General features: G+C 33.9%; 1 protein-coding gene across 1 annotated transcript in view; it reads right to left on the bottom strand.

Moving 5' to 3' along the window:
- Nucleotides 1-25,905, bottom strand: part of r (carbamoyl-phosphate synthetase 2, aspartate transcarbamylase, and dihydroorotase rudimentary) — a 489,668-nt gene that overhangs the window by 119,374 nt on the left and 344,389 nt on the right. The window contains exons 27-28 of the mRNA XM_090390424.1: nucleotides 18,480-18,728; nucleotides 3,902-4,066 (exon numbers count right to left, since the gene is read on the bottom strand). Coding sequence (XP_090246550.1) covers nucleotides 3,902-4,066; nucleotides 18,480-18,728 — 414 coding nt within the window. The remainder of the gene's footprint in view (nucleotides 1-3,901; nucleotides 4,067-18,479; nucleotides 18,729-25,905) is intronic.

The following is a 25,905-nucleotide window of genomic DNA, read 5'->3' as shown; positions in this document are numbered from 1 at the left end:
ATGAAGAAGATGTAGAAGAATTAGTTGAAGAACACTCAAAAGATCTGACAACAGAAGATCTTGAAGAGTTGAAAAAGCAACTGAATCAGGAAAGAGACAAGGAAGATAAAGAGTGCTCATCAGAAGAGGAGGACAGCAATAAAAAGGGAAGAATGCCAACAGGTGGCATTAAAGAAATGCTGCACTACTGGGAAAAGTTTCAGTCTTTGGCTACAAAGTGACATCCCAACAAAGCTGAAACGAACAGACTTTGTGCCTTGGTTGAAGACAAGTATCTGAATCACTTTAAAAACATTCTGAAAAAAAGAGAAGTTCAATCAACTTTGGACAGATTTTTGACTTCTCCTTTAGCAAAGAGACAAAGGCCAGCTACTGAAGAAGAGGGGAGTTATCTTGAATAAACTTTGAAAATTTGGAAGAAGAATAGTAAAAACGTTGTGTACATATTTTCAGTTTAATAAAGTGTATATAATAGTGTAAAGATCGTCAGTTTTTCATTCTACTTTCCATTCTCCTTCAAACAATTGGATAGCTGTTCATCTCAGCCTTTGGTGAGTTTTTGCCCTTTTATAGTGTGCTTTTTACTATTTTATAAAACTTATCTTGAAATAGTAGGCAGCATCCAGAACAAATTAAATGATTTTCTATAGAAACCTATGGGAAATCACGTTTCGACTAATGAATGTGATTCCGGAATGAATTATCTTCGTTAGCTGAGGTATCACTGTAGTTATTCTCTGGTGGCAACACCATGCCACCAGTGTGCTGCCCTGTAGGGCCCCTCAAGGAAAGAACTTTTATATCCTTCTGTGTAAGCCCAAGCTATTTTAAGTCCTTATAGCTATCTGCGCTCCACAGGCCATGTAAAGAGATGGTGGTGCTGGTAAACCTCTGAGTTGCCCCCATGCTCTTCCCATATCTTACTAACTAGATCTTGGTTATTCTTATAATAGTTTACTTTATTATTATGGCTATAGGCTAGTGGGCTCCCTGTTCCCACCACCTGACCATCTACTGTCAACCACCTCCACCACCAGTATTTTCACAAACAATCACAAACATCCATGCTCACGGGGGAGATTTGAACCTGCAGCCTTTTGGCTGGAGAGCAGATACACTAATCACTTGGCCAACCAGGCCCCTGGTTGGTATATTTCCCTAAACATTTCTATATGCCTGGTGGGATTCAGATACACTTTCTACACTGCTGTTTATATCTCCAACAAGTACCACTTTTCCCATATTTATTCTTTATGTCAGTGGCCTATTCTAATGACTTGGAAAATTCTTCCACTCCTTTAGCAGCATCTTCTGTGGGAATACAGGCACAATTAAGTTTCACTGTCCATTTTTGCATTTTGAAGTTTGCCCACAACTACTTGAAACTGCCCTGCCTTTCCATCAAAAAGTTTATCTTCTTGATGGAAAGTCAGTTTAATGCTATTGTTACTCCATCCTTTCCTTGATCATTATTGCCTGAATATAACATCCTATATACTTGTAATTGAATCAGATTTCACCCATTTTGTGCTTCTTTTTTCAGTGATGCCAATCATGTCAACATACTTCTCCGGTTCTTCTACAAGCTTGATTTTCTTTCCATTAATAATTCTTATACTGATAGTTGCTATCTTTGGATGTTGAATTTGTTGTGCTTGAGTCTAGTAGCTGATTTTTCACTGCTTGCCCTGGCTCCCTGATGAAAACAGTGAATATAACAAAAATCTGTATTTAAGTTCTGTAGATCTGGAAAAGGCACATGACAAGGTGCCAAGGGGAAAACTATTCAAAATGTTGTAATTTTGAATAGTTTCAAGCAACTGATATAACCACAAGAAAGAACATATCTTAAAACCCATTATCCTCCATGTTTCATCGAATTATAATAATTTGTTCTTTTAGGAAAAGAAAAAATTTAGGATATATAAGAAGACAAAGTTAATTAATTTTTGTTCTGGTGTTTATCAGAACTTTCCAGAACCCCGACCCTCAAATACTGCATTTTAGACGAGGGACTGGGTTTGTATTAATAGTGTTGGTAGTTGCAGAAGTTCATGGCAGCTGACTATGTATTTGCATTCTAAAGAAATACACTGAACGACTCTATAAATGTTAGTGATAAAGCAATAATGGCCTCTCACAGGAATTACTGAGCATGAGCACTATAATGAAACAGCATTAAGCAGGATTCTTCTGTAATTATCATAGATACGAGGGTGGTCTGAAAAGTTCTCGGCCTAGCAATTAAAAAACGAATTTATAACTATTCTTATTTTTCAACATAATCTCCCTTAAGACTAATACGTTTATTCCAGTGATGCTCCAGCACCATTATCCCATCCCTGTAGTGGTTCTCAGTAAGATCTGCAAAATATCTCTCTACAGTTGCAATCACCTCTTGATTCAAAGAGAAATACGGACCAGCGAGGAAGAGTTTTAATTTTGGGAAGAGATAGAAGTCAGAGGGAGCCGAATCTGGGGAACAGGGTGAATGTTCCAACAATTCATAGTGCAGATCCCTTATTTTTCCCATTGCCAAAACACCTTTGTGGGTAGGTGCATTGTCCTGATGAAAGATGATTTTTTTCTTCTGCAAACCGGGTCTTTTCGCATGAATTTTTTCATCTAGTTTGGTTAAAAGATCAGAATAATATTTCCTGGTTACTGTTTTACCCTTTTCAACATAATTAATAAACAAAATGCCTTTTAGCATCTCAGAACACCCACGCCACGACATTTCCTGCTGATGGTACCGACTGTCTTCTTTGGTGCTGAACAACCAGCTTCTGTCTACTGTTTGGATTCTGGTGTGTAATGGTGAATCCAAGTCTCATCCATATTAATAAATTGATGAACAACATCAGTTTATTCTTGTTAAAATGCTCCAAGCACTGTTCAGAGATTTTCATGCGAGTGCGTTTTTGATCTGCTGTGAGCAAGTGCAGCACCCATTATTGCGCGAAGCTTTTTCATATACAATTCTTCATGCAAAATTTATCCAACACATTCTTTTGAAATGCCTAGTCTCAGCAATTTCACACACTTTGACTCATCAGTCATCCAATACCATATCGTGCATTTGATCAATGATTCTGGTGTTGTTACACTTTTTAGACATCCTTCATGTGGATCATCTTCAAGGCTGGTACGGCCATGTTTAAACTTGACAGCCCATTTCTTAATTGTCAAAAATGAAGGAGAAGAGTCCCCATAAACTTCGAATGAATTTCTTTTGGCATTAAATCTTCTTTTACAAAGAATTTTATAACTGCACGATACTCAATTTTATCCATTTCAAGGGATACAGACAACACTTTTACTTCAGACAGCTGTATAAGACAAACTACTTGACAGAATGACTTGCAATTTCACGTGGATGCTTATGACAGATGTACCAACTTAGAAGGAAAAAATCTTGCTAATAGTGTTGCCATCTATGGTCAAACACCTTCGTATTTATTTATTTAAAATGTTTTAATAATAAATACATTTTAGGGGTAACATAGCACATAAAAAGAAGATGGATACATTTTTTTTCTTATATTCACCATATAATAAGCCTATAAATGATTATAGGCTTGTTATTATATGTTGAATATAAGAATAAAATTATACTGATGCTTTTATTGAGAAAAATTATCACTGTTTTATGTGATATAGGCAAAAAATATCCGCTTCTAAAATTTTTTAAAAAGTTTCGATAATGACCAATGGCATATGAGAATTCAAAACTTTAATGTGTAAGTTGATATGGTATTGCTAATATGTGAACGTTTTTTTTAATTTAAAATATAATATAATGAAATAATTTTATACACATTTTACACAATGCAAAATGTGTAAAATTTTACATAATATTATACATATATAATAGACATTTTCAAATATGTAAAAAAATTACCTTCATCCAATCACTAACTGAGCTTAGGTGAAGAGGACCATATGTCTCATTGAGATATAATTTTAATCCAGCCACGCCTTTCCCAACATGTTGCAGCATTTCATAATTATCAGAAGTACCTCCAACAAAAAAGGCATAATCACATCGTGCACTTACTTTGGCAAGCTGAAAAAAAAAAAAGCTAATGTTAAAAGAATGTTTTTTTAAAAAGATCGTGATACATACTGACATTGAACTAATATATCCTTGAATTTGAAAAAATTTGAGCAAGAGAGAAAATTGCACTATCGGTCTAAGCAAAATCTGAAGGAATATTTTCATCAGGCAAATAAAAGTGATTACAGAAGGATGGAGTTGGCTGCTGTTTATAAAGCAACTAATGATAGGCTGTAGTGAAATTTCATTAATACTTTGTCAGAATATATCATATTAGCAAATGATTCTGTACAAGGAAGTCTAGAGTATGCATTTGGGAGGGGTCGTATACTACCACACATTTTAGAGAAAGAATAAATGAGTTACCCAATTTTGGCTTGGCTGTTTAATAAGCCATGCCTTGGGTATATTCCAAGATACAAGTTTACACTCATATCTGTATATCTGCAGTAATAGTTCAGGTATTGGAGAAGATAAGTATGGCTAGAGGTTGCACTGATGGGCATATAGTTCTGTGTGAAGGGAATCATGAATCTGTAAAAGAACAGTTTTAATCTAGCAAATGAACTTCATTTTATTTTATGCATCAGCCACTAATGAAAGACTGCAAAGTCTATAACAAAACAGCACAATATAAAGGAATGTTTGGGGAGTAATGATTGTTGTGCTTGAGCAGATGGAGATTATAGTTCTTGAGGAAAATGGTATGAGAAAGCTGTTTCAAAGAACAGAAATACACAAAATTGGAGGATGACAAGTTATGGTGGCCAGTTCAATACAGGCATGGATGAACGTATCCACAGACATACCGACGCCAGGTGGTGTGTACTGGACAGACCACATGATCATGAGCTCGTAGCTGTCATTGTTTTAATATTAATTTAATGATAATTACCAACTATAGTATCTTTGTGTATGACTATCATTGAGTGTGTATATTGTTTTTGATATATTTATACTGTGTTCAACACTCAATTCTGTTACTCATGGCAAATATATACAATGGTGGCCAAGACATCGCTGTGCAGAGGATTTGATATGGGATATTTTGTGAAATATATTCATTGGCAAGAGAAAAGGGATTGTGATATGATAGTGATGGTAGAGAGAGAGAGAGAAAGCATGTCAAGGATATTATAAGAGCCATAAAAGTAACGTTGGAAGCAAGAAAATGAAGTAGAAGAAATCAGCGTTGAAAGCGCATAGATAATGAGCATGATAGGTAGTTAGGATGAAAGTACATTTGAACTGGTAGAGATAGCGAAGAGCAGCAAGAAACTAACTCAGGATATGAGAGTGGAGTTGGTAAAGACAAGGCAAGAGATGAGGAAACTGCAGAGTGAAGTAGAGAGATTAATAGGCATGTATAGAAGGGAGAGGAAAGCTTATAGCTTTCCTCTCCCTTCTATACATGCCTGTTAATCTCTCTAAATATGGAATAAAAGATGGCATCATGAAAGAGATGTCCAATGATTCAAGAGTGACTATGTATGGTGATTCGATTATTAGGTATGGTAATGAGAATGTGCATAAGGCTTCCTTTCCAGGAGTAGATTGAGCAGACAAATCTACCACAATTACAGACCAATCTGTTTGTTTGGAATTGTGGTAAAGGTATTAAAGAGAGGCCAGGGAGAACCAGGATTCAGAACTGGGTTTGCTAAAGGAAGGTCACGTTTTAGAAATTACTTACAATAACAAGGTGAAACATGCATTGGATAAAGGGCACTGTGATATATTTAGATTTTTCTAAAGCCTTTGATAGATTGTCACATGACAAACAGGCAATTAAACTGAAACAAATGGGGTTGGATAGTAGATTAGTGCACTGGATTGGTGGTCCGATAGGTATTAGTAAGTTATATATGGAAGAGTGATATCCCAAAGGATGAAAGTCACCAGGGGTCTGTTTTGGGTCCATTACTGTTTAATTTGTATATAAATGATATTGAGAAGGGCTTGAATGGCGATACAGTTGTTTGCTGATGATGATGCAAAGTTAAGAACTATGGGCACAACGAATGTTGTAGTCTTGCAAGGGGATTTGAATAGACTTTCTGAATGGGCAAATGAATGAAGCTAAAAGCTCAAAGCAGTAAAGTGTAAGATTTTAAAGTTTGGAAAGTACAGATAGGATACAGAATTTAAGATTGGTGGGCATATCTTAGATCTGGCAGCAGAGATGAGGGACCTGGTAAATGAAGACTTGAAATTTCAGGAACATTTTGCTAAAATTGTGTGGTCAGCACAGCACACTATGGGAATGATACAGAGAACACTGACATGTAGGAGTAAGGATGTTATGATTCCTTTGTATAATAAGGCTTTGATCAGACCACATATGGATTACTGTGCACAGATTTGGTCACCTGGTTTTCAAAAGGATGAAGAGATGTTAGGAGTTCAGAGACAATTGACTAAGGAGGTTTCTGGTCTCTGGAATGTTGAGTATGAAGACAAATTGAGGGAATGCATTTGCAGTCTAGTGAATAGGAGGGAAGGAGGACATGATTGAGACATAAGTTGGATAAGGAGTTATTACTGGATTCATGTGGATCAGATTATTTTTATAGAATGGGTGGAGAAAGGGGAAGAACAACAGGGCATTCTTGGAAGCTATATAAGGAGGGTGTGAGCAAGGAAGTGAGGAAATAGTTTTTTTGCATGGAGAGTTGTGGGTGGTTGGAATGCATTACCTAGAAGTGTCGTAAGTGTGGAGACAGTGGATGCATTTCAAGTCATGGCACGATGAGCTGTGTGTGTGTGAGATGGAGGACCTCCAATGACGAGTCACTAACTCCATGGAAGTCTACTACTACTAATAATAATTATTCAGAAACAGCACATCTATGTTGGAAGTCTGTGAAAGAAAGCAGCATTACCTATGATAACAAATGGAATTAAGAAAGTGAAAGTTTATGCAAAAATTTGCATTTCAAATATGCCAATAATTCTGACACAGAAATATACCATATATCATATTCTGGATTTTGAATTTTCTTTGGTAAACAAAATATAAATAATGGATAATGGAAGATAAGAACTGAAATTCTACCCATCAGTTTAGCATTTACATTCTGGTATATATATTCAAAAAATGACCAAACCAATGTATGTAATAAAAATATTTTAAAAACAAGGGATGTTTTTATTTATTACTGACAATTAGATAACATTGCTTTTAAGATTTTCACTACCAGGCCGGTTTCAACTTTTACTGAGGTCTTGTCAGTTGAAATCAGTCTGGTAGTGGCCCTTCCCTTAATGCATAGCATTATACATGTCCACAAGGAGATGTGCATTGCATTATGGGAGATACTAAAACAAGGAGTGATGAGAGCTTGGTCCACCTTTACCTCGAGTTTCCTCAGTCCTGAAGATACTTCGGTTGCAAACTTTGTTTGCTTACATTTGGATAAAGGATTAAACTAAATCTAACTAAGTGGAAAAAACTTCCAACCATCTATTTCCTATTCCAAATTTAAAAAACAAAATTTACCACAGATGAAGCCATATCTGCAGCTGAGAACAAAGGAAATTGCAACTTATGCAGAAGCATTGAAACAAGTGTATAACACTTTATGGAGAATGCGTAGTATAATACATAATTACATGATTATCACAACTTTTCAGCACACCCTCATCATAACATAGTAAGTTCACTATACTAAAATAGTACAGTGTCAAAATGTAAGATCTGAAGCGTAACAGTTGGCAAGGGCATCTACTTCTACACACACACAAAAGTTAAAAATCAACACACAAAAAATCATCATTACCAAGGTTGATAAGGGAAATTCAACCTTCATCTTTAATTCTAAAGACTATTATGATAAGTTAAACGTATTACTATCAGACAACTCTACCTATAAGACCCTAGACAAAGATCCCACCATAAAAAATCACAGTGAAACAAACCAACTAATCCGTAATTGCAACATTTGGCCAGAAGAGGTGAAGAGAAGAATAAAATCCTCACATCCCACCATTACTCCCAGACTATATGGGACACCTAAAATACATAAAAAGAATATACCTCTCCGTCCAATCGTTGATGGGAGATCATCCCCAACTTACCTTTTGGCTAAGCATCTTGTAAACTTATTAAATAACAAAATAAGATCAACAGAATCCTATATCAAGAATAGTCAGCATTTTATAAATAAACTCCAAGCCATTAAGATTGAACCAACAGACATACTAGTCAGTCTGGATATTGTGTCCCTCTTCACCAAGGTACCAGTAGAAGAGGTAATAAACATCATTCAAGACCTCTTTCCTCTAGACATCACACAGATTTTTAAACACTGCCTTCAGTCTAATTTCTTCAAGGTTAATAACACCATATACCAACAATTAGAAGGCCTAGCAATGGGAAGTCCGCTATCACTATCTTGTGCAGACCATTTCATGGAAAAACTTGAAAAAGAAATTCTCTCAACAATCTCCCCTAGACCATCTATATAGTGGAGATATGTTGATGATATTTTCATTATATGGCAAGATAGCTTAGAAAACCTAAAATTGTTTGTGAATAAAATCAACTCCATACATAACAAGATAAAATTCACTCTGGTAGTTGAAAACAACCATCATCTGCATTTTCTAGACATCTTGATAAAAAGACAATCAAATACTGTCAATTTATCTATTTACAGAAAGCTGACAGACACTGGAAGATACCTTCATTATACTTATAACCATCACAAGACACACAAACTAAGCATTACCATATGTTGAAAAATAGAGCACATAAGTTCATATCAGAAGAGGAGGATACACACACTGAAATCTCACTAATAGCCAAAATATTATCACAAAATGGATACCCTCCGAACATCATCAAAAAATATCTATACCGTGACAACCCCAGACAAGAAGAACCAAACTCCCAGCAAATTTCTACTGTAGTGATTCCCTTCATCAAGTCAATTTGTTATCAAATAGCCAGAATACGAAAAGCCTGCAACATCAGAGTGATCTTCAAACCAACCACCAGCATCAAATATTTATTAGGATCACCAAAAAGACAAGGTGCCATTCTACAAATATCCAGGAGTATATTATATTCCTTGCTCCTGTGGTCTCGCCTACATCGGACAAACTTCACAGAGTTTGAACATCAGGCAGAGAGAGAGCACGTTGGTGATGTAAACCACAACAGAAGTATTTCTTCCGGCTTAGCACATCATTTCTGTACGTCTAACCACATGATAGAGTGGCAAAATACTCCATGTCATATTTAAACGACGATTATAGACATTGTTTATTCAAGGAAGCCGCAGTAGTGTTAAAAACTGGTGGAAACCTCAACAGAAACCAGGGTACTATTCTTAACAGTTCATGGAGAAACCTCATCCTCTCTCTAAATCCATCTGAACTAGAGCTAGCTAGTAATCACATTATGCGTTTACAACAAACACGCATGTGTGATAATGATTAAGAACAATAAGTCCACTCAGTCTCTGTCACACGATCTACGCGAACGTGTAGCCTTAGCTACTAGAGTGTTTATAATGTTTTTAATGTTCCTTTCAATTTGCATTTGCTATTATTTTTTATACTTTTCCGTCAATGCCTTGAAAAAGCTAGACAGTTTGCTAGCGAAACTGGTAGGCAAAGAATGTTAAAATATTTGTATATGGTCAGTATTAAACAATAAGTTTTTTATGCTTAAGTACTTAAATTATTTAATAAGTAAATAATTTGTGTTAAGTATCTTAGCACATCATCAGTACAGTAATTTCAAACAATACTAGGAATAATATACAGTTAGGGTACATGCGTACAATGGAATCCCACTATACGTGCAGTGTGATATAGAATTAAATTAAAATATATCTGATAAAAAATAAATTCGATTAAATTAAAATAACTTACATAAATTTATTTTACATAATTAAGGATGATCTGTATTTAAGTTTTGTTGATTTGGAAAAGGCATATGACAAGGTGCCAAGAGAGAAGCTATTCAATACGCTACAGTTATATGGTGTCAATGGGGCATTATATCAAGCAATACTTAGTCTTTATTTGAGTTGTAAGTCAGCAGTTAGAATTGAAGTACAGGAAGATGGTTTAATGTTAAATCTGGTGTGAGACAACGATGTACATTATCCCTCTGTTATTCATTATCAATACGGATCACATTATGAAGGAAAATGGTATTAAACATGATATCAAAATTGGAGATGTTAATGTGAGCTCTTTGCTTTATGCTGACGATGTTATACTTCTAAATAAATCCACTACAAGCCTGCAAGATTCTCTGACTAAAATGAATAACTGTTGTAATAGATATGGTATGAAGGTCGGCAATAAAAAGACAAAGACAATGAAAATAGGTAGAATTGTTGAAAATGGCAACTGTGTTGTGAACGAGGAACCTGTGGAAGAAGTAAAACATTTCAGCTACTTAGGCACGGTTTTTAGTGAAGATGGTAAATTAAATATGGAAATAGACCACAGAAACAACAAAGCTGGTATGGTAGGAAGTCAACTGAATAAATTCATATGGAATAAGAGAGAAATTAGTTGGAACACTAAATTAGCTGTATACAGTGTCAAACCAGTTTTAACTTATGGATCTGAGAGCTGGGTCAGAAGTAAAACACTTGACCAAAGACTAGAGACCGCAGATATGAGAGTCCTGAGAAAGATTAGAGGAGTGAACAGATGGCATCAATGGCAATATCATATTAAAAACGAGAATATTAGGAAAGAAATTGACATTGTTAGCAGAGTTAATCTCAGGTGGTATGGTCACTTAAACAGAATGGGCGAGGAAAGATTAGCAAAACAAGTGTTCTCTGCCAGGTTGGCAGGAAACGATCCAGATGAAGACCAAGATATAGATGGATTGATATGGTACATGTGCCTTAGGCGATAGAAATATGAGATCTGATAATATTGGAGTCTTGACAAGTAACAGACTGATTTGGAGGAAAATTGTAGATAAGAAGTTAGTAATGATGTAAATTTTTCATGTAGTACTATGATATCCTGTACATGCCTTGAGGGTGCATGACAGGAATTTGATGATTATGATGAATTTTAATTAATCTAATTTATTTTTTAGCAGATATATTTTAATTTTTAATTCTATATCACACTACTGCACACATAGTGGGATTCCATTGTAAGCATGCATCTTAACTGTATTATTCCTAGTATTGTTTGAAATTACTGTACTAATGATGTTCTAAGATACTTAGGATGAATTATTTACTTATTAAATAATTTAAGTACTCACTGTGTATGCTTGTCACTTGCAGGGCCGTGCCGTGCGGTTGTGCAGATTGTGCGCTGCACAAGGGCACTTAAAGATAGGGGCACCATTTCATCACGGGAAATAATAAAAAAAAATATAAATAAATTATTTTATTCTTGAATTATATCGTACAATATAAATTACACAATTACAAATTATAGTTAATTATAGTTAAAAGTGAAATTTTAAATCAGTCAAATTATTATGAATTCTTATTAATCAATGAAATCTGTTTTAAATTAATACATCACCAGTTTTATTATAATTTGTTTGAAGTGAAACGTTATCAATATTACCACAGATTTTATTCCACAGAGTAAGCATCAACTCAGCGAAAATTTTATAAATATTCTCGATTGTTTATATTTTTAGTGGAAATTGTTAGTTTAAGACAGACCGTGAATTCATTCTTACACTGTGCTTTGCCCAGTACCATTGGCAGGGTGTAGCATAGAGGCAGCCTGCCTCACGGCACTGCTTAATAAGGGCGCTCGTTCAGCTGTATTACGGCAACAAGATATTTTACAATAATACAGCATTTAGTTTACCAAATAAAAGAAGCGCCATTTCCCATTGACAGTCAAATATGTGCTTATTATATTTTATTAATAAAAAAATTACAGTCATACATACTAAAACTAAACATTTTAGAACCCGCTTATGATACTTTATTTGTTGTTACTGAAGGAAACAACAAATAAAGTATCATACAATGTGAATTTCATAAACTTTTATAGTCTATATATAAATATATATTAAATTATATTATGCATGAATTCTCCTACTCAAATTGCAAGTCTCTATCGCCCCGAATTTCGCATTTCAGCAATAATTCACTCCCTGCAGTAAACAATACGCCATCCCCAACAGCCATTATACTGCAGAAACACGAAAACCAATTAGTTTTATCATGTCACTGGATAAGGTTCACAGACATCATTTGCAGACTGTGTAATATATTTCTCAACAAATAGTGCAATTACAGACAACTGGGAATATAAACACTAACTAATGAATCACATCTTCCCTCCAACAGAAACTACTATATACAGCAGGTGCAACATATTCTTGACACTACCCCCCCCCCATCATGAACGTGTTAAAACTAAGAAATATATAGTGAATGCATTTCAGATATTATGGAAATCAGTTTAAGAGAATTAGCATTTCAATTCAATTGTCAGCTTGTTTTGTTTGGATCGCGCAATCTTTTGTTAATAGCGCACCAATCATATGTACTTCTTAATAGTTACTTTTTCTCTAGTGGCCTACAATTGCACACATCTTTCACTTCTCATTAGTAATTTGTCAAGGATTGTTCATTACGTATCTCAAGTCTTAAATTACTGGTAATTTTTGTTTGATATAATGGGAAAGAAGATGACTCTATTTGGGTAGATAACTTTGAATGCACACAAGAAAACCGCTCTGGAGGAAGAAGAAGTGAATAGAAACTTTTTGGTAAGTCTTACCCATTTTCAGTTGTTGTTTTTTTTCCTGAAAACTTTAGTTTACAAAAATCCCCACATATATCTCACAGCATGATTTTTTAGCTTTAATGTTGAGAAAAAAGTGCAAGCTATAGTCGAGTAAATACGGTAATTTTTTTAGCTTTCAAATTGTAAAGTATGGATCATTGGTTAAAGACTGGATTTATAAAATGCACAAAAGAGAGCAATATAGCAGATATAGAATTAAGCAATTTTACTCCTATCATTGATGATAAATTATTTATATTAAGTAAAAATGTATAGTATCTTTATAAATTTTGTTCTATTAAAAATAAATCATATTTGTTTTATTGAAATGTACATCTAAATTCAAATACAACAGACATTTACAATGAAATATATTTTTATTTATTGTTATTATTATTATTTTGATAAGGATATTTTGAAAAGGTACTTGGTAATAATGAAAATTAAAGGGGTACACGGATATCTGAAGTTTCAGAAACACTGATCCATCCAAAAATGTTTAGTCTGAAACATAGGTGTACATTACGATGTTCATTTTCTTAAATTCCGCTTCAAATTTGGATAGACGAAATAGCGTCTATCCAAATATGCACTTCTTAAATTTTTTTTGGAGTCATTTCAATTTTGAATGTGAAACATATTGGGTGTATTGTATATTCTGTGTTTAAGTGACTTTGGACAATTTGACTTTGATTTTAATTGTGTACTTGTTTTTAGATTTTTGATAGACAAATAAAATTTTAAAGATAATAGTTTATAAATTATAAACATATTAATCAGCTGACCATAGCTAAAAATCCCGTATATATGCGGGATAGACTATCGGTGCGTCAGGCTGATACGACTCGAATTAAATTAATAAATATACTAAACAAATGAAGAAATCTTACAATCCCTGAAAATAAAACCAATTAATTACTACATAAGACAGTATAAACAAAAATGGCTAGAACATTTAAATCGAATGGACAACAGCAGAGTATCAAAAATATTATACAGGTAGAAAATAAGTGGAAAAAGAAGAATCGGAAGACCAAGAAAGAGATGGCATGAGACCGGAACAGGCCACTTGGCCTAAATTCCATGTTTGGAAGAAGACGAAGAAGAAGAACAACAATATAGGTTATTTATGAGTTATAAAACTCTTTAGATGATCTTTGTTTACATACTGCAATGGGCCCTTTCTTGATACTTTTTTTTGGTGTATTTTTGCATCATTTCATTTTGTGCGTTACAGTAACAGTGTTACTGTGTAGTTGCCTTTTGTTTTATAAAATATATTTATCGTTGTTTAGTAAATTTTTCGTGAATTTGGATTATTATTCACGTAAAGTAAGTACATCTATTTTATTTTTGCTAAGTTTGAAAATGTTAAATTGTTTCATTTTAGTTAATTATCTCATTTTGAAAACAAAAGATTTTTATGTTATGTTGGGTAGACGTCTAGAAAATAAATAATTTTCAATACGAGATTTATTTATATATTTGTTCTTGTTCTGGTTGGAAGACATTGGGGTTGGGGTTCTTTTACTAATTTCTTTAATAAATAATTTTAATATTCTAGAAATTTCTTAATTATTAAACAATTACCAGAACGTAAAAAATATTAAATAAATATCACCAAGAAATCAATCAGCCTAATATCTCTACATGTTAATTTTTAAAAAATACCCAAAATGTAAGCATATTTATTATTCAAAACATCTGAAAAATCAAATTCTGTAATAAAAAAAATAGTCAGTCTTGGGCCATTCACCTTAAAAATAATAGTCGGTTAAGGGGTTAAAAAATAAGTTTAAGGGAAAATTTCAGAAATTATTATTTATTTTCGTGGACAACTTTTAATGCTCTTCTTATTTTAAAGTCTAATCAAGTGTGTTAACCCCTAGATGTCGGAAAAAAGCCAAAGAAGTTATTTGGTGCACAAAACAAAAAAAGACAATTGCAACAAGTACAACTGGAACATAAATTGGCTGGATCGCTGAATAAATTTTTAACTTCAGGACCACATAAAAAATGAAGAACAGAAAGTTCTGATGAAACAAGTGCTACATGTAGCTCTACAACAGAAAAAGAGAAGACACAAGATAACTATGAAAAAACAAATGTTACATGCGAAAATGAAACTGGCCTGACTGGACTGTCTACTGAAGTTGCAGCAGAAGAAATATTGGATTCCAATTCAGCGAAACACGAAACTTCAAATTTTACTTTAAATTTTAATGTTAATGATCCAGGTATTTGGCCGAATCATATAACTACTAAAGTTAGAGATTGTTTAGTTGAGCATTGCCTGCGTCAAGTAATTAATAAAGAATTTCCCAAAGATGAATCTGGCCGCAAGTTTTCAAACTTTACCAAATGGAGAAGAATTTTTACGAAGTTGTTTAGTTTATTCAGAATCGCGAAATTTGGTTTTCTGTTATTATTGCAAAATATTTGGTAGTCAAAATTCCCAACTTACTAACAAATATGGTTGTAACAATAGGCAACATTTGAGTCATATACTAAAAATACACGAGACAAATTCCGCGCACATTAAAAACACTGTCCAAAATACAGCGAACTTAATATGTCGGTGATTAAGAAATGCATTATTGATTGCACAAAACAAAGATTATATGAAACTGAGAAAAATATTGGCAATCTGTTACAGAACAGTTAATCTACATAATACAATATTTATCAAGACAGTGTATAGCTTTTAGAGGTTCTTCACAAAAACTTTTTTGAAAATGATAACGGCAATTTTTTAAAGTTAGTAGAAACTGTTGCTAAATTTGATTCGACCAAAATGGCAGAACACTTGCATCGCATCCAAACATCACAAAAAAAGAACATTGCTCATTATTTAGGTGATAAAATACAAAATGAAATCATCCGTATAATTTCTAAAGCTATAAAACAAAAAATTTTAGAAATGGTTAAAGAGGCAAAATATTATTCATTAATTCTTGACACTACTCTGGACATAAGCCACACAGAACAATTATCTATTGTTATTAGATTTGTTAATCAAAATAAAGATACAAATATAGCAGAAATTCATGAACATTTTTTGGGTTTTCAATCTGTAGAAGATATCACTGGGCAAAGACTATTTCAATTTATAAAAAATTATTTAAAATTATTGAATATTAACATTTCGGATTTACGCTGCCAAGCTTATGATAACGGTTCAAATATGCAAGGCAAACATAATGTACTGCAGAAAAAAATCCTTGAAATAAATTCAAGGGCATTCTTTTTATTCCGTGTGCTGCTCATTCATTAAACTTGGTAGTTAATGTTGCAGCTAAGATATCCTGTGAAACTGTAAATTTTTTTGGGGTAATACAGGAATTATATAATTATTTTTCAATATCTGTGAAGCGTTGGGCTATATTAAAAAACATTCATGTTTTAAATTTGAAACCACTTTCTGCTACTAGGTGGGAAAGTACAGTAGAAGCAATAAAGCCATTTAAAAATAATATCAAGGAAATTTACCAGGCTCTTTTTGATATTACGGAAGATGAAACTAAAGATATCGATTCTAGAGTTCAGGCAGACAACTCAATTTCAAAGATTCATTCGTTTAAATTTATTTGCTCTGTTCATGTTTGGTACGAAATCTTAAGTCTCATAAATGTTGCAAGCAAAATAATGCAGAATCCGACATTTGATATAGGAAAAATTACAGAAAATCTTGATTATGTTATACAAGAATTAAAAATTCACCGAACAGACCAATATTTTGAAAATATTATTAGAACTACAAAAGAAGTAGCAAATGATCTTAATATTGATCCTATTTTTCCAGACATTCCCAAAAGAACAAAAACAAAAATGTTTGGTTACGAAGCATCAGATGAGACAATGCATGATCCTAAACAAAATTTTAAAATAAATTTTTTCTTCACGATTTTAGACATGACAATAACTTCAGTCACGGAAAGTTTCATGCTCTTAAAACAACATAGCGAGGACTTTAAAGTTATAAGAGACATTAGCAAATCAAAAGATTGGAGCGATGAAGATTTAATGAAACATTGTAAAGATCTGCACTTAAAACTGAGCGATAATCAAGATTCCGACAACCGCAATATTGATGGTATGACTTTATTTGAGGAATTAAAAACTTTGCAATGTTTTATTAAAAAGGAGTTGGCTCCTCAGGATGTTTTAAATTATATATATGAAAATAAATTAACGGACAGGTTTCTGAATACTGCGATTGCGATGCGTATTTATTTAACATTATCAATATCCGTAGCATCAGGGGAAAGAAGTTTTTAAAAACTGAAACTAATAAAAAATTATTTGCGGTCAACAATGTCTGGAGAGCGTCTAACGGATATATCAATTATATCAATTGAAAATAATATTGTGGATTCATTAGACATTAAAGATATTATTAAAAATTTTGTGGCGGCTAAAGCAAGACGGATAAATATGTAAAATAAATCTACATTTATACTAATTGTTATATAGTTAAAAGCATATTTCCAAATTATCTTTGTTATGTAATATTTCTTTTTATATTTAAATGTAATTTTTGTTTATATTATATTCTCTTGTATTTATATATTAAGGAATAAACATTTCTGAAAATTTTTATTATTAAAAATTCCTTATTGATGAATTTCAGTGATTATAATGTTCTACTACTGTTAAATACAATTTATTATTATGTATGCGTATAAACTGTTTTGTACTTTTAAAAAAGTAAAATTTTCGCAAAAAAATTTTCATGGAAACTTATTTTTATGGGGGGCGTGAAAAAATTTTGCACAAGAGCGCTTCCTACCCACGGTGTGACCCTGGTCACTTGTGTATGTTTAAGTTATGAATACTCCATAGGTTTCACTATATAATAGAGTGCATGAAAACAGTGCTCTGGTTGAGTTTGGGAGGGTCCTCATTCTCATCAAAAGGGAGAACTGATGTGAGGAGGATGTCCTTGTTCTAATCAGAAGGAAAAATTCAGTGCCAGAGCTCCCTACTTCCCAAATAGCTGCAGACAGATACCCACTATCTCAAAACACTGTCTGTGCTCAGAAGTAGAATGCCAGGGCTACCCAATACCATAGGAATTAAATCCTCTTCCTGGATCATGGGATAAGGAGACTTACTGCAGTACTGTTCATTCAGGTAAGCTCACTAGCTGGCCAGGACTGTCAAAGAGGCAAAAGTACTGCAATACTAACAGGATCCCCTTATGAATGTCCACAGGTCACACACTACATGTCAAACACAGGGGAAGATGGTTTGGAAAACAGGAAAATAAAAATGACTTGGGAGAAATAAAACAGAGCATGGGAAGAGAAGAAATCATGAAAATCAAAAATGTGCAGTTCATTACTATGAGATAACCTCCACCATAACAAGGTTATCTTCTGATTTGTGCAACTTCATCCAGCACAAATGAATCATATCAGTTGTGCATTTACATAACAATATAAAGCTAAAAGCAGCAGCCATAAACCAAAAATATTAAACAATGTGTAAAATTCATCTATAAAACTAACCAATATAAAAACCATACAGTCTACAACTATATTCTCCAAAGGGAGTGTCGTGTTAACCTGTGCATATAATCATCATTATTAAAAATAACATGGTGATAGAATATTTGTAATTTAGAGGCTATTTTGTTATTTAAATATTCCAGAATTGCAAAATTTAAATTTACCTGTTGAACATGAGACAAACTCTCTTTATCAACAACAGGAGGATTAGTATTCGGCATTGCACAGATAAGTGTAAATCCTCCAGCTAAAGCAGCAGCAGTTCCTGATGCAAAATCTTCTTTATGGGTTGCACCTGGTTCCCTCAAGTGCACATGAACATCAATTAAACCAGGTAAGCGAACTATTTGACGAGAGGTGAAACAGTCTATGTGAGTTTTCATCATTGGAGCTACACCTACTTTCCTCAAAGCCTATAGTAATATAAAAAAAAAATATACAAATATAGCTATTTTGAACATTCCAACAGATAAATATGGTGAACTTTAAAAAAAAATAAAAATTCTCAAAAGTCATCATCATCAAATTCCTGCATGTATCCTCAGGTGTACAGGATATGATAGTACTACATAAAAAATTTATATCATTACTAACTTCCTATCTACAATTTTCCTCCAAATCAGTCTGTTACTAGTCAAGAGTCCAACATTATCAGATCTTATATTTCTATCGTCTAAGACACTTTGTACCATATCAATCCACCTATATCTTGGTCTTCCTCTGGGTCATTTTCCTGCCAACCTGGCAGAGAACACTTATTTTGTTAATCTTTCCTCATCCATTCTGTTTAAGTGACCATACCATCTGAGATTAGCTCTGCTAACACATTCCTGGATGCTGACAATGTCAATTTCTTTCCTAATGGCCTTGTTTTTAATATGATATTGCCATCTGTTCACACCTCTAATCTTTCTCAGGCTTCTCATATCTGTGGTCTCTAGTCTTTGGTCAAATGTTTTACTTCTGACCCAGCTCTCAGATCCATAAGTTAAAACTGGTTTGAACACTACCTTGTATACAGTTAATTTAGTGTTCTGACTAATTTCTCTCTTATTCCATATGAATTTATTCAATTGACTTCCTAGCATACCAGCTTTGATGATTCTGTTGTCTATTTTCATATTTAATTTACATTTTCACTAAAAATCGTGCCTAAGGAGCCGAAATGTTTTACTTGTTCTATAGCTTCTCCATTCACAATACAGTTGACATTTTCAACGATTCTGCCTATTTTCATTGTCTTTGTTGTTTTAAGGATACTTGCGACATAAGACTGAATGATATAATCACGTAATCACAAGAAAGATACCGACGATGGTCTGCTATTTCCAGACCGAAATATTTGGTTAAATAAATATCTTTCTTGTGATTACGTGATTATATCTTTCATTGTCTTTGTCTTTTTATTGATGACCTTCATATCATATCTATTACAACAGTTATTTAATTTAGTCTGGGAATCTTGAAGAATTGTAGCAGATTTATTTAGAAGTATAACATCATCTGCATAAAGCAAAGAGCTGACATTAGCATCTCAAATTTTGATATCATGTTTAATGCCACTTTTCTTCATAATGTGATCCATATAGATAATGAATAACAGAGGTGATAATGTACATCCTTGTCTGACACCAGATTTAACATTAAACCATTTTCTTGTATTTCCTCCAATTCTAACTGCTGATTTACAACTCAAATAAAGACTAAGTATTGCTTGATATAATGCCCCATTGACACCATTCTCTCTTTGCACCTTTGCTTCTCTCTCTCTCTCTCTTTGCTCTCAAGTATACTTACATATATCTTACCAGGAACACTCAGTAGGGAAATACCTCTGTAATTCTCACATTCAGTTTTATTTCCCTTTTTATATATGGGTACTATGAGAGCTCTACTCCAATCATCGGGAATTCGTCCCTCTGTCCAAGCCTTCTGAACTATGCAGTGCAGCCACTGTAAAACTTTTATACCAACATACTTCACCATCCCCTCTCCAACTTCCATGATTATTTCTTGGAGAAATATCCTTAAATCTTGACCAAAGAGAGACCTCTAAGAGTATGACTGCACAGATCTTAAATTCAGGATAGAGGAAGGGAGCTGCAACATGGAATTTCACATGTTAATCATATGCAACACACCTACAGTCTCAGAATGACTGAAGATTAAAAATAATGGGCATAACAATGCAAAATTTGAGTGAATGATTTGAATAAAAGGACTTGTATATGAGGGATGGATTGCAGTTGAATGGATCTGGAGTAAAGTATCTGGAGAAAGCATTGCTTGATGAATCTAGAAGGATAAGTCAGAAAAACTCGTGTAATATTTTGCGATTAGTAATTTATATTATTATGATAATTAATTATCTCTTCATCAATATCTCGGCTGTTCCGCCTTTGTATTAATTCTACTCTTTTTCCGTTATCATTTCTATGTGTACTTTAACTTCTAACTCTCAGTTAAGTATTCTTTACCTTGTTCTAACTTAAACCAATTAATTTAGTCCCCACTTGTGATCCCTTATACTTTCTACAAGTATTAGTGCTGTTAGTGAAAAGGCAACTCACAGTTACAGGTAACTATTTCCCATGCAATATAATTTAGGGAAAATTTATTTGTTTTTCGACTGTGCCACCCTGAATTCATGTTATAGCATGGGAAGAATAGTTATAACACTTATAGAATAGATAATTTTCTAAAATAATACCTTAAATAGTCAGTCGTGGCAATTTCTCTAATTTAAGCACACAGAATCGGTTATTACTGTTGTGAGACGATGCATTGGTCAAAGATTAGGTGATAGTTTTAAACAAACAAAACATGTTTATTTTACCTTAAGTTCTATACAATATTTTAAACTTAAATTGTAACCTTACAATTTAGGCCTGCAATTCACAATGCTTGATTAACTTGCTTTACAAGATCTAGGCAATTACTAGCTGTTACAATCAATATCATTGGCTAACATTTTTCTCAATAAATATATTAGTTAATTTTCAGTCTCAATTACTTCTTATAGGGACTTATACAACTATTTTAACAAAGCAACGTTCAGCAGACATACAATTCCTAATCACCATCTCAGCGTTAATATATTAGAATCTGCTCACAAATTCATAGAAACATATACAGTCCTACCAGTCTTGAAGATTTGTGGTGGTTCTGCTGACTACTTTCCTCGGTCCTATTTCCTAGCCTTTGCTGAACAGCTTTTGGTGGGCATCCTGGTGTAGTCCTCTTTCGGGATTTGTAGCATAGCTCACCGTCGGTTTTGGACCTATTGTTGGCACCGCATGTTGCACGCGGCATGTTCCGCTACTGAAAATACATCTCCATAGAATGATCTGCCTCTGCTGGGTTTTCCCCGTACCTAGGGGTCACGATTCTACGACAAAATACGGAGGTCCAAGCAGGCCAATGGACTGCAGCAAGATGAGAAAAAAAAAAAAAAAAAAACTTCTCTAGGTTCTCAAGACCTCTTTTATGTGATTCAGAAGCTCCTTGTTTTTAGGGTCGGAGATCCCTGAATCTTCTGTAAATATCTGATGTCACTGTTGTCTTAACCTTCAGATTTTGCGACAACAATCTCTACATCTGAATGACCTCCAATACTTTGTTTACTTTCAAGTAGCCAACATAATCTTGTCTAATCCCCTTAACTTAAGGCAGAATTACTTTTAACATTCTGTTACATCAAATCAACATAATGCACAATTTTAACCTTTACAATATTTTTATAATTTGTGAACTATTTCTATATCATTCTTTTTGTTAGTTAGCTTTACAAGTTTACAATCAGCACCTCTCCTTTAAAATACAGTCATTTACAATTTTGTTCTTTCCACATGATTTATGACCTCTGTAAAAATCGATGTCGGAAAATCTTTATATAAAATTTCACCGCATCGAATTTTACACTAGAACTTAGCAAGGGGATACAATGAGAATGAGTGGCATGTATTAAGTGGCAAAATGAACAAAAGCTTGTTATTATCACCTGTTCTATAGTTCTGCATAATGCCCTTTCTTAACTGATGTAATTTCTCAGGTCCAAAACTTAAGTTGGATAGTTAATAACAGTGTAAGAATGGTTGTAAATTACTAATACAGGAGTAAATTATCTTATTCAGGAATGAGGGGGATGAAGTTTCCCATACTGGTTAATTCAGTATGGCCAAAAGAGTTAAAAGCATTAGTCAGACATGGTTGAAAGATGATATAGTTACAAGGATAGACTGTACAAAGTATAACATTTCCAAGGAAGAAAGAGGGAACAGCATTGGAGAGAAGAAGAAATGTGTTCCTAATGAGAAGAATTGGAACCAAAAAAGAAAAGTCAGAACTGAGATGTAGAGTAAGTGCATATGAGGCTAACTGGACAAAATTTGTAGTTAGTTTCTACTATAGGTCTGAGGGTGGAGGGGGGGGGGGGAAGAGCACTCATTCACTAACAGAATAAGTGCAGAGAACAAGCAAATATGAGGATGAACTTTAACTGTGAAAACACAGAATGGAAGAAGGAAAAAGTTAAGAAGGGAAGAAAATTAATTTACACAGCTACTGAGAAATGTAATGAAGAGGATTTAGAGTCTGAGACTTTGACTGACTCTGATGAGCAGAATATTTGACAATACCAAATGTTCTGGGTGAAAATTCTGGGAGGTTAACAAGGATGTTGACTTTTCATTTAAGAAAGGGTATTATGCAGAACTACAGAACAGGTGACCATAAGCTGAGAAGGCAGTTTGAAGCTGTGCCATGGCATAAAAATTTGCAAAAGGAAAGATGTTTACGTACAGTCCGGGGGGAGATCTAATCAAGGAATCCTTGAAAAAATAGTATAAGATACTATATACAAGAATACAAGAAGCAGGAACTAAAAAAAAAAAAATGTGGAGTTTATAAGAAGAAAGGTGAGCAGCAAACTCATGGGAAAGCATAGCAAGAAAGTTAACTATAGCATAGTAGGTCAAAGCTAATCCCAAAATAAGGACTGATAAGAATAGACATGCTTAAGATACTGCAGAATCTTAATGCAAATACAGACAAGGGGTTAGATGGAATTATCATTCCATGAATATTATGAGATGGACAAGGAAACTAGCAGTTTCATAAAAGTAGTGATGAAGTATTGGAGAAGTTGGTTAATCTCCCTACCAGCAAGGTGGATGAAATAGCGAGACCAAATTGCACTTCTTATATTCATGGTATTCAACGAGCATTACAGAATAGTATCCATGGCCAGTTGGGGGGGGGGGGGGGGTTTGAAGGAAGCATTTAGAAATAAGTGAATGGGAATATGACCCCATTGAAGGCATTGTTTCGAGTAAGATGGATTTTGTTTTATTAATTTATGTAAAAGTGTTCCATCTGGTATCCTCTCAAATGGATTGTGCAAAGTTCATCAATATTATTAGCAGCCATTTCCTTTATCCAGCTGAATGCACATTTTATCCCACGTTTTGACATATTCATTCCCATGGAATATATGGTAATGGATATGTAGATTTTGATAAAAGTATAACTGATGGATAGGCAAGGGGATAATATGAGGGAGCGGAAATCAATCCATAAGGTGATAGAAGATTTTTCACTTGGCTATGCTAGCAATTATATACTTGGTTTAATCCTTTATCCAAGTGTAAGCAAACAAAGTTTGTGCCTGAAATATTTTCAGAACTGGGGAAACTCGTGGCAAAGGTGGTATAACTTCTCATCATTTGCCTTAGTATCCCATAATGCAGAGCACATCTCCTTGTATACATGTATAATGCTTTGCATTAAGGGAAGGGTCACTGGTTTCAACCTTTATTGGGGTCTCATCAGTGGGAGCCAGACCCAGAGGCAGTGATACTAAGGTGGAAGTAATGGAGAAGTCATATTTCCATATACCAGTTGCCAAAAGGTGTCACACCTTATTATTAAAATTCTCTGGATTAGAGATAAACAAGTTGCCACAGTCCTGAAAATACTTCAGGTGCAAACTTTGTTTGCTTATACTTATATAATTGGTTGCAAATATATAAGTGGTAGCATAGCCAAGTGAAAAAACTTCCATCAACTTATCTCTAATCCAGAGAATTTCAATAAGATGTGACACCTTTTGGCAATTGGTATATAGAAATATGACTTCTCCATTACTTCCACCTTACTATCACCACCTCCTGATGAAACCTCAATAAAGGTTGAAACCGGTCTGGGTGGTGACCCTTCCCTTAATGCATAGCATTATACATGTCTGCAAGGAGATGTGTTTTGCATTATAGGATACTAAGGCAAGTGATGAGAAGTTACGAGTTGTCCCAGTACTGAAAATACTTCAGGCGCAAACTGTTTGCTTACACTTGGATAAAGGATTAAAACAAATATATAATCGATAAGGTGGTCGACTAGTGCAGTTATGCAGATCTCTCTATCTATACTAGGTTGCTATTTAATTTGTACATTAGCAATATAGGTAATGATTTAAGCATAATATACACTTGCTTAATGAAGCAAAACTGAGAGGAGCAATAATTAATAAAGGTAATCTACAGATGCTGGAGGATGATAAATATTCTGGCAGTATGAAAAAAAGAGAACAGCTACCATTTTGAATAAAGTTTGTGTACTTTGGAATGAAATAATTACAAGCTGTGTAACACTGACAGAACTGGACTACAGGAAATTGATGAGTAAGGATTTTGGAGTAATTGTGGACAAGGAGTTGAAGTTTACAGGGCACATAGCCAATGTGGTCAAAATAAATGACAAGCAGATATAAGGGAGGAGGGGTATTATCCCTCTTTCAAGGCACTGATACTGCTACACTCAACTACTGTGTACACATCTGATCACCTGGATTCCTTTGAGAAAGATGGAGAAGAGGATGTAGAGATGTTTAGGAAAAGTTAGTCTCTACAAAGATAAATTAAAGATTTCCAGTATGCATGGTTCAGCTGACATGTAGAGACAGGGCAAGATATTTCTACCTATATTCTGTGAGTTTACCTATATTCTCGAGTTTTCTCCCGAAAACTCGAGTTTTTTTGTCCTATAAACTCAAGAAAATTGACTGTAGAATCCACATTATTCCAGACATTAAACAAGGGAATCACAGTTGCTAGAAGTTTTTTTTTGAAAGTGGTGAATGGGTTGACTAAGGAAGCTGTGAGTGTTTTGTTGGTGAATAAGTTCAAAAAGCATGCTATTGTAAATAATGGTTCCTTGGGGCATCGCATGATGAGAGTGTGTATGTGTCAGTCATGGAAATGCCCAAGAAATAACAGGAAAACAATGGTTTGCTCATTTTGATTTTCTGTGCTGAACAATGAGTATGCAAACATACACCAGAGTTTGAGAGAGAGAGAGAGAGAGAATTGATAATAATGAATATCAATTTGGGAAATGACTGTGCTATTTTTGCAGAAATTTAGCATGTCCAGATTCTAGAAAATCAATATTTGGATATGCAATCAGCCAGATAATTCATTATTGTTCCAAAGCACACTGCTGCTCTATACAACTGTCCATGTGTAACAATTTTATGGCACTGGCTTTAACACTTTTCACTACAATAATCATCATACAGACAGTAAATGTGGTTTT

The sequence above is a fragment of the Typopeltis vanoorti genome, chromosome 3 (assembly GCF_054136105.1).
Source record: "Typopeltis vanoorti isolate ZY-2024b chromosome 3, IOZ_Tvanoo_1.0, whole genome shotgun sequence".
Classification (NCBI taxonomy): domain Eukaryota; kingdom Metazoa; phylum Arthropoda; class Arachnida; order Uropygi; family Thelyphonidae; genus Typopeltis; species Typopeltis vanoorti.
This window is presented reverse-complemented; position numbering and strand designations above follow the sequence as displayed.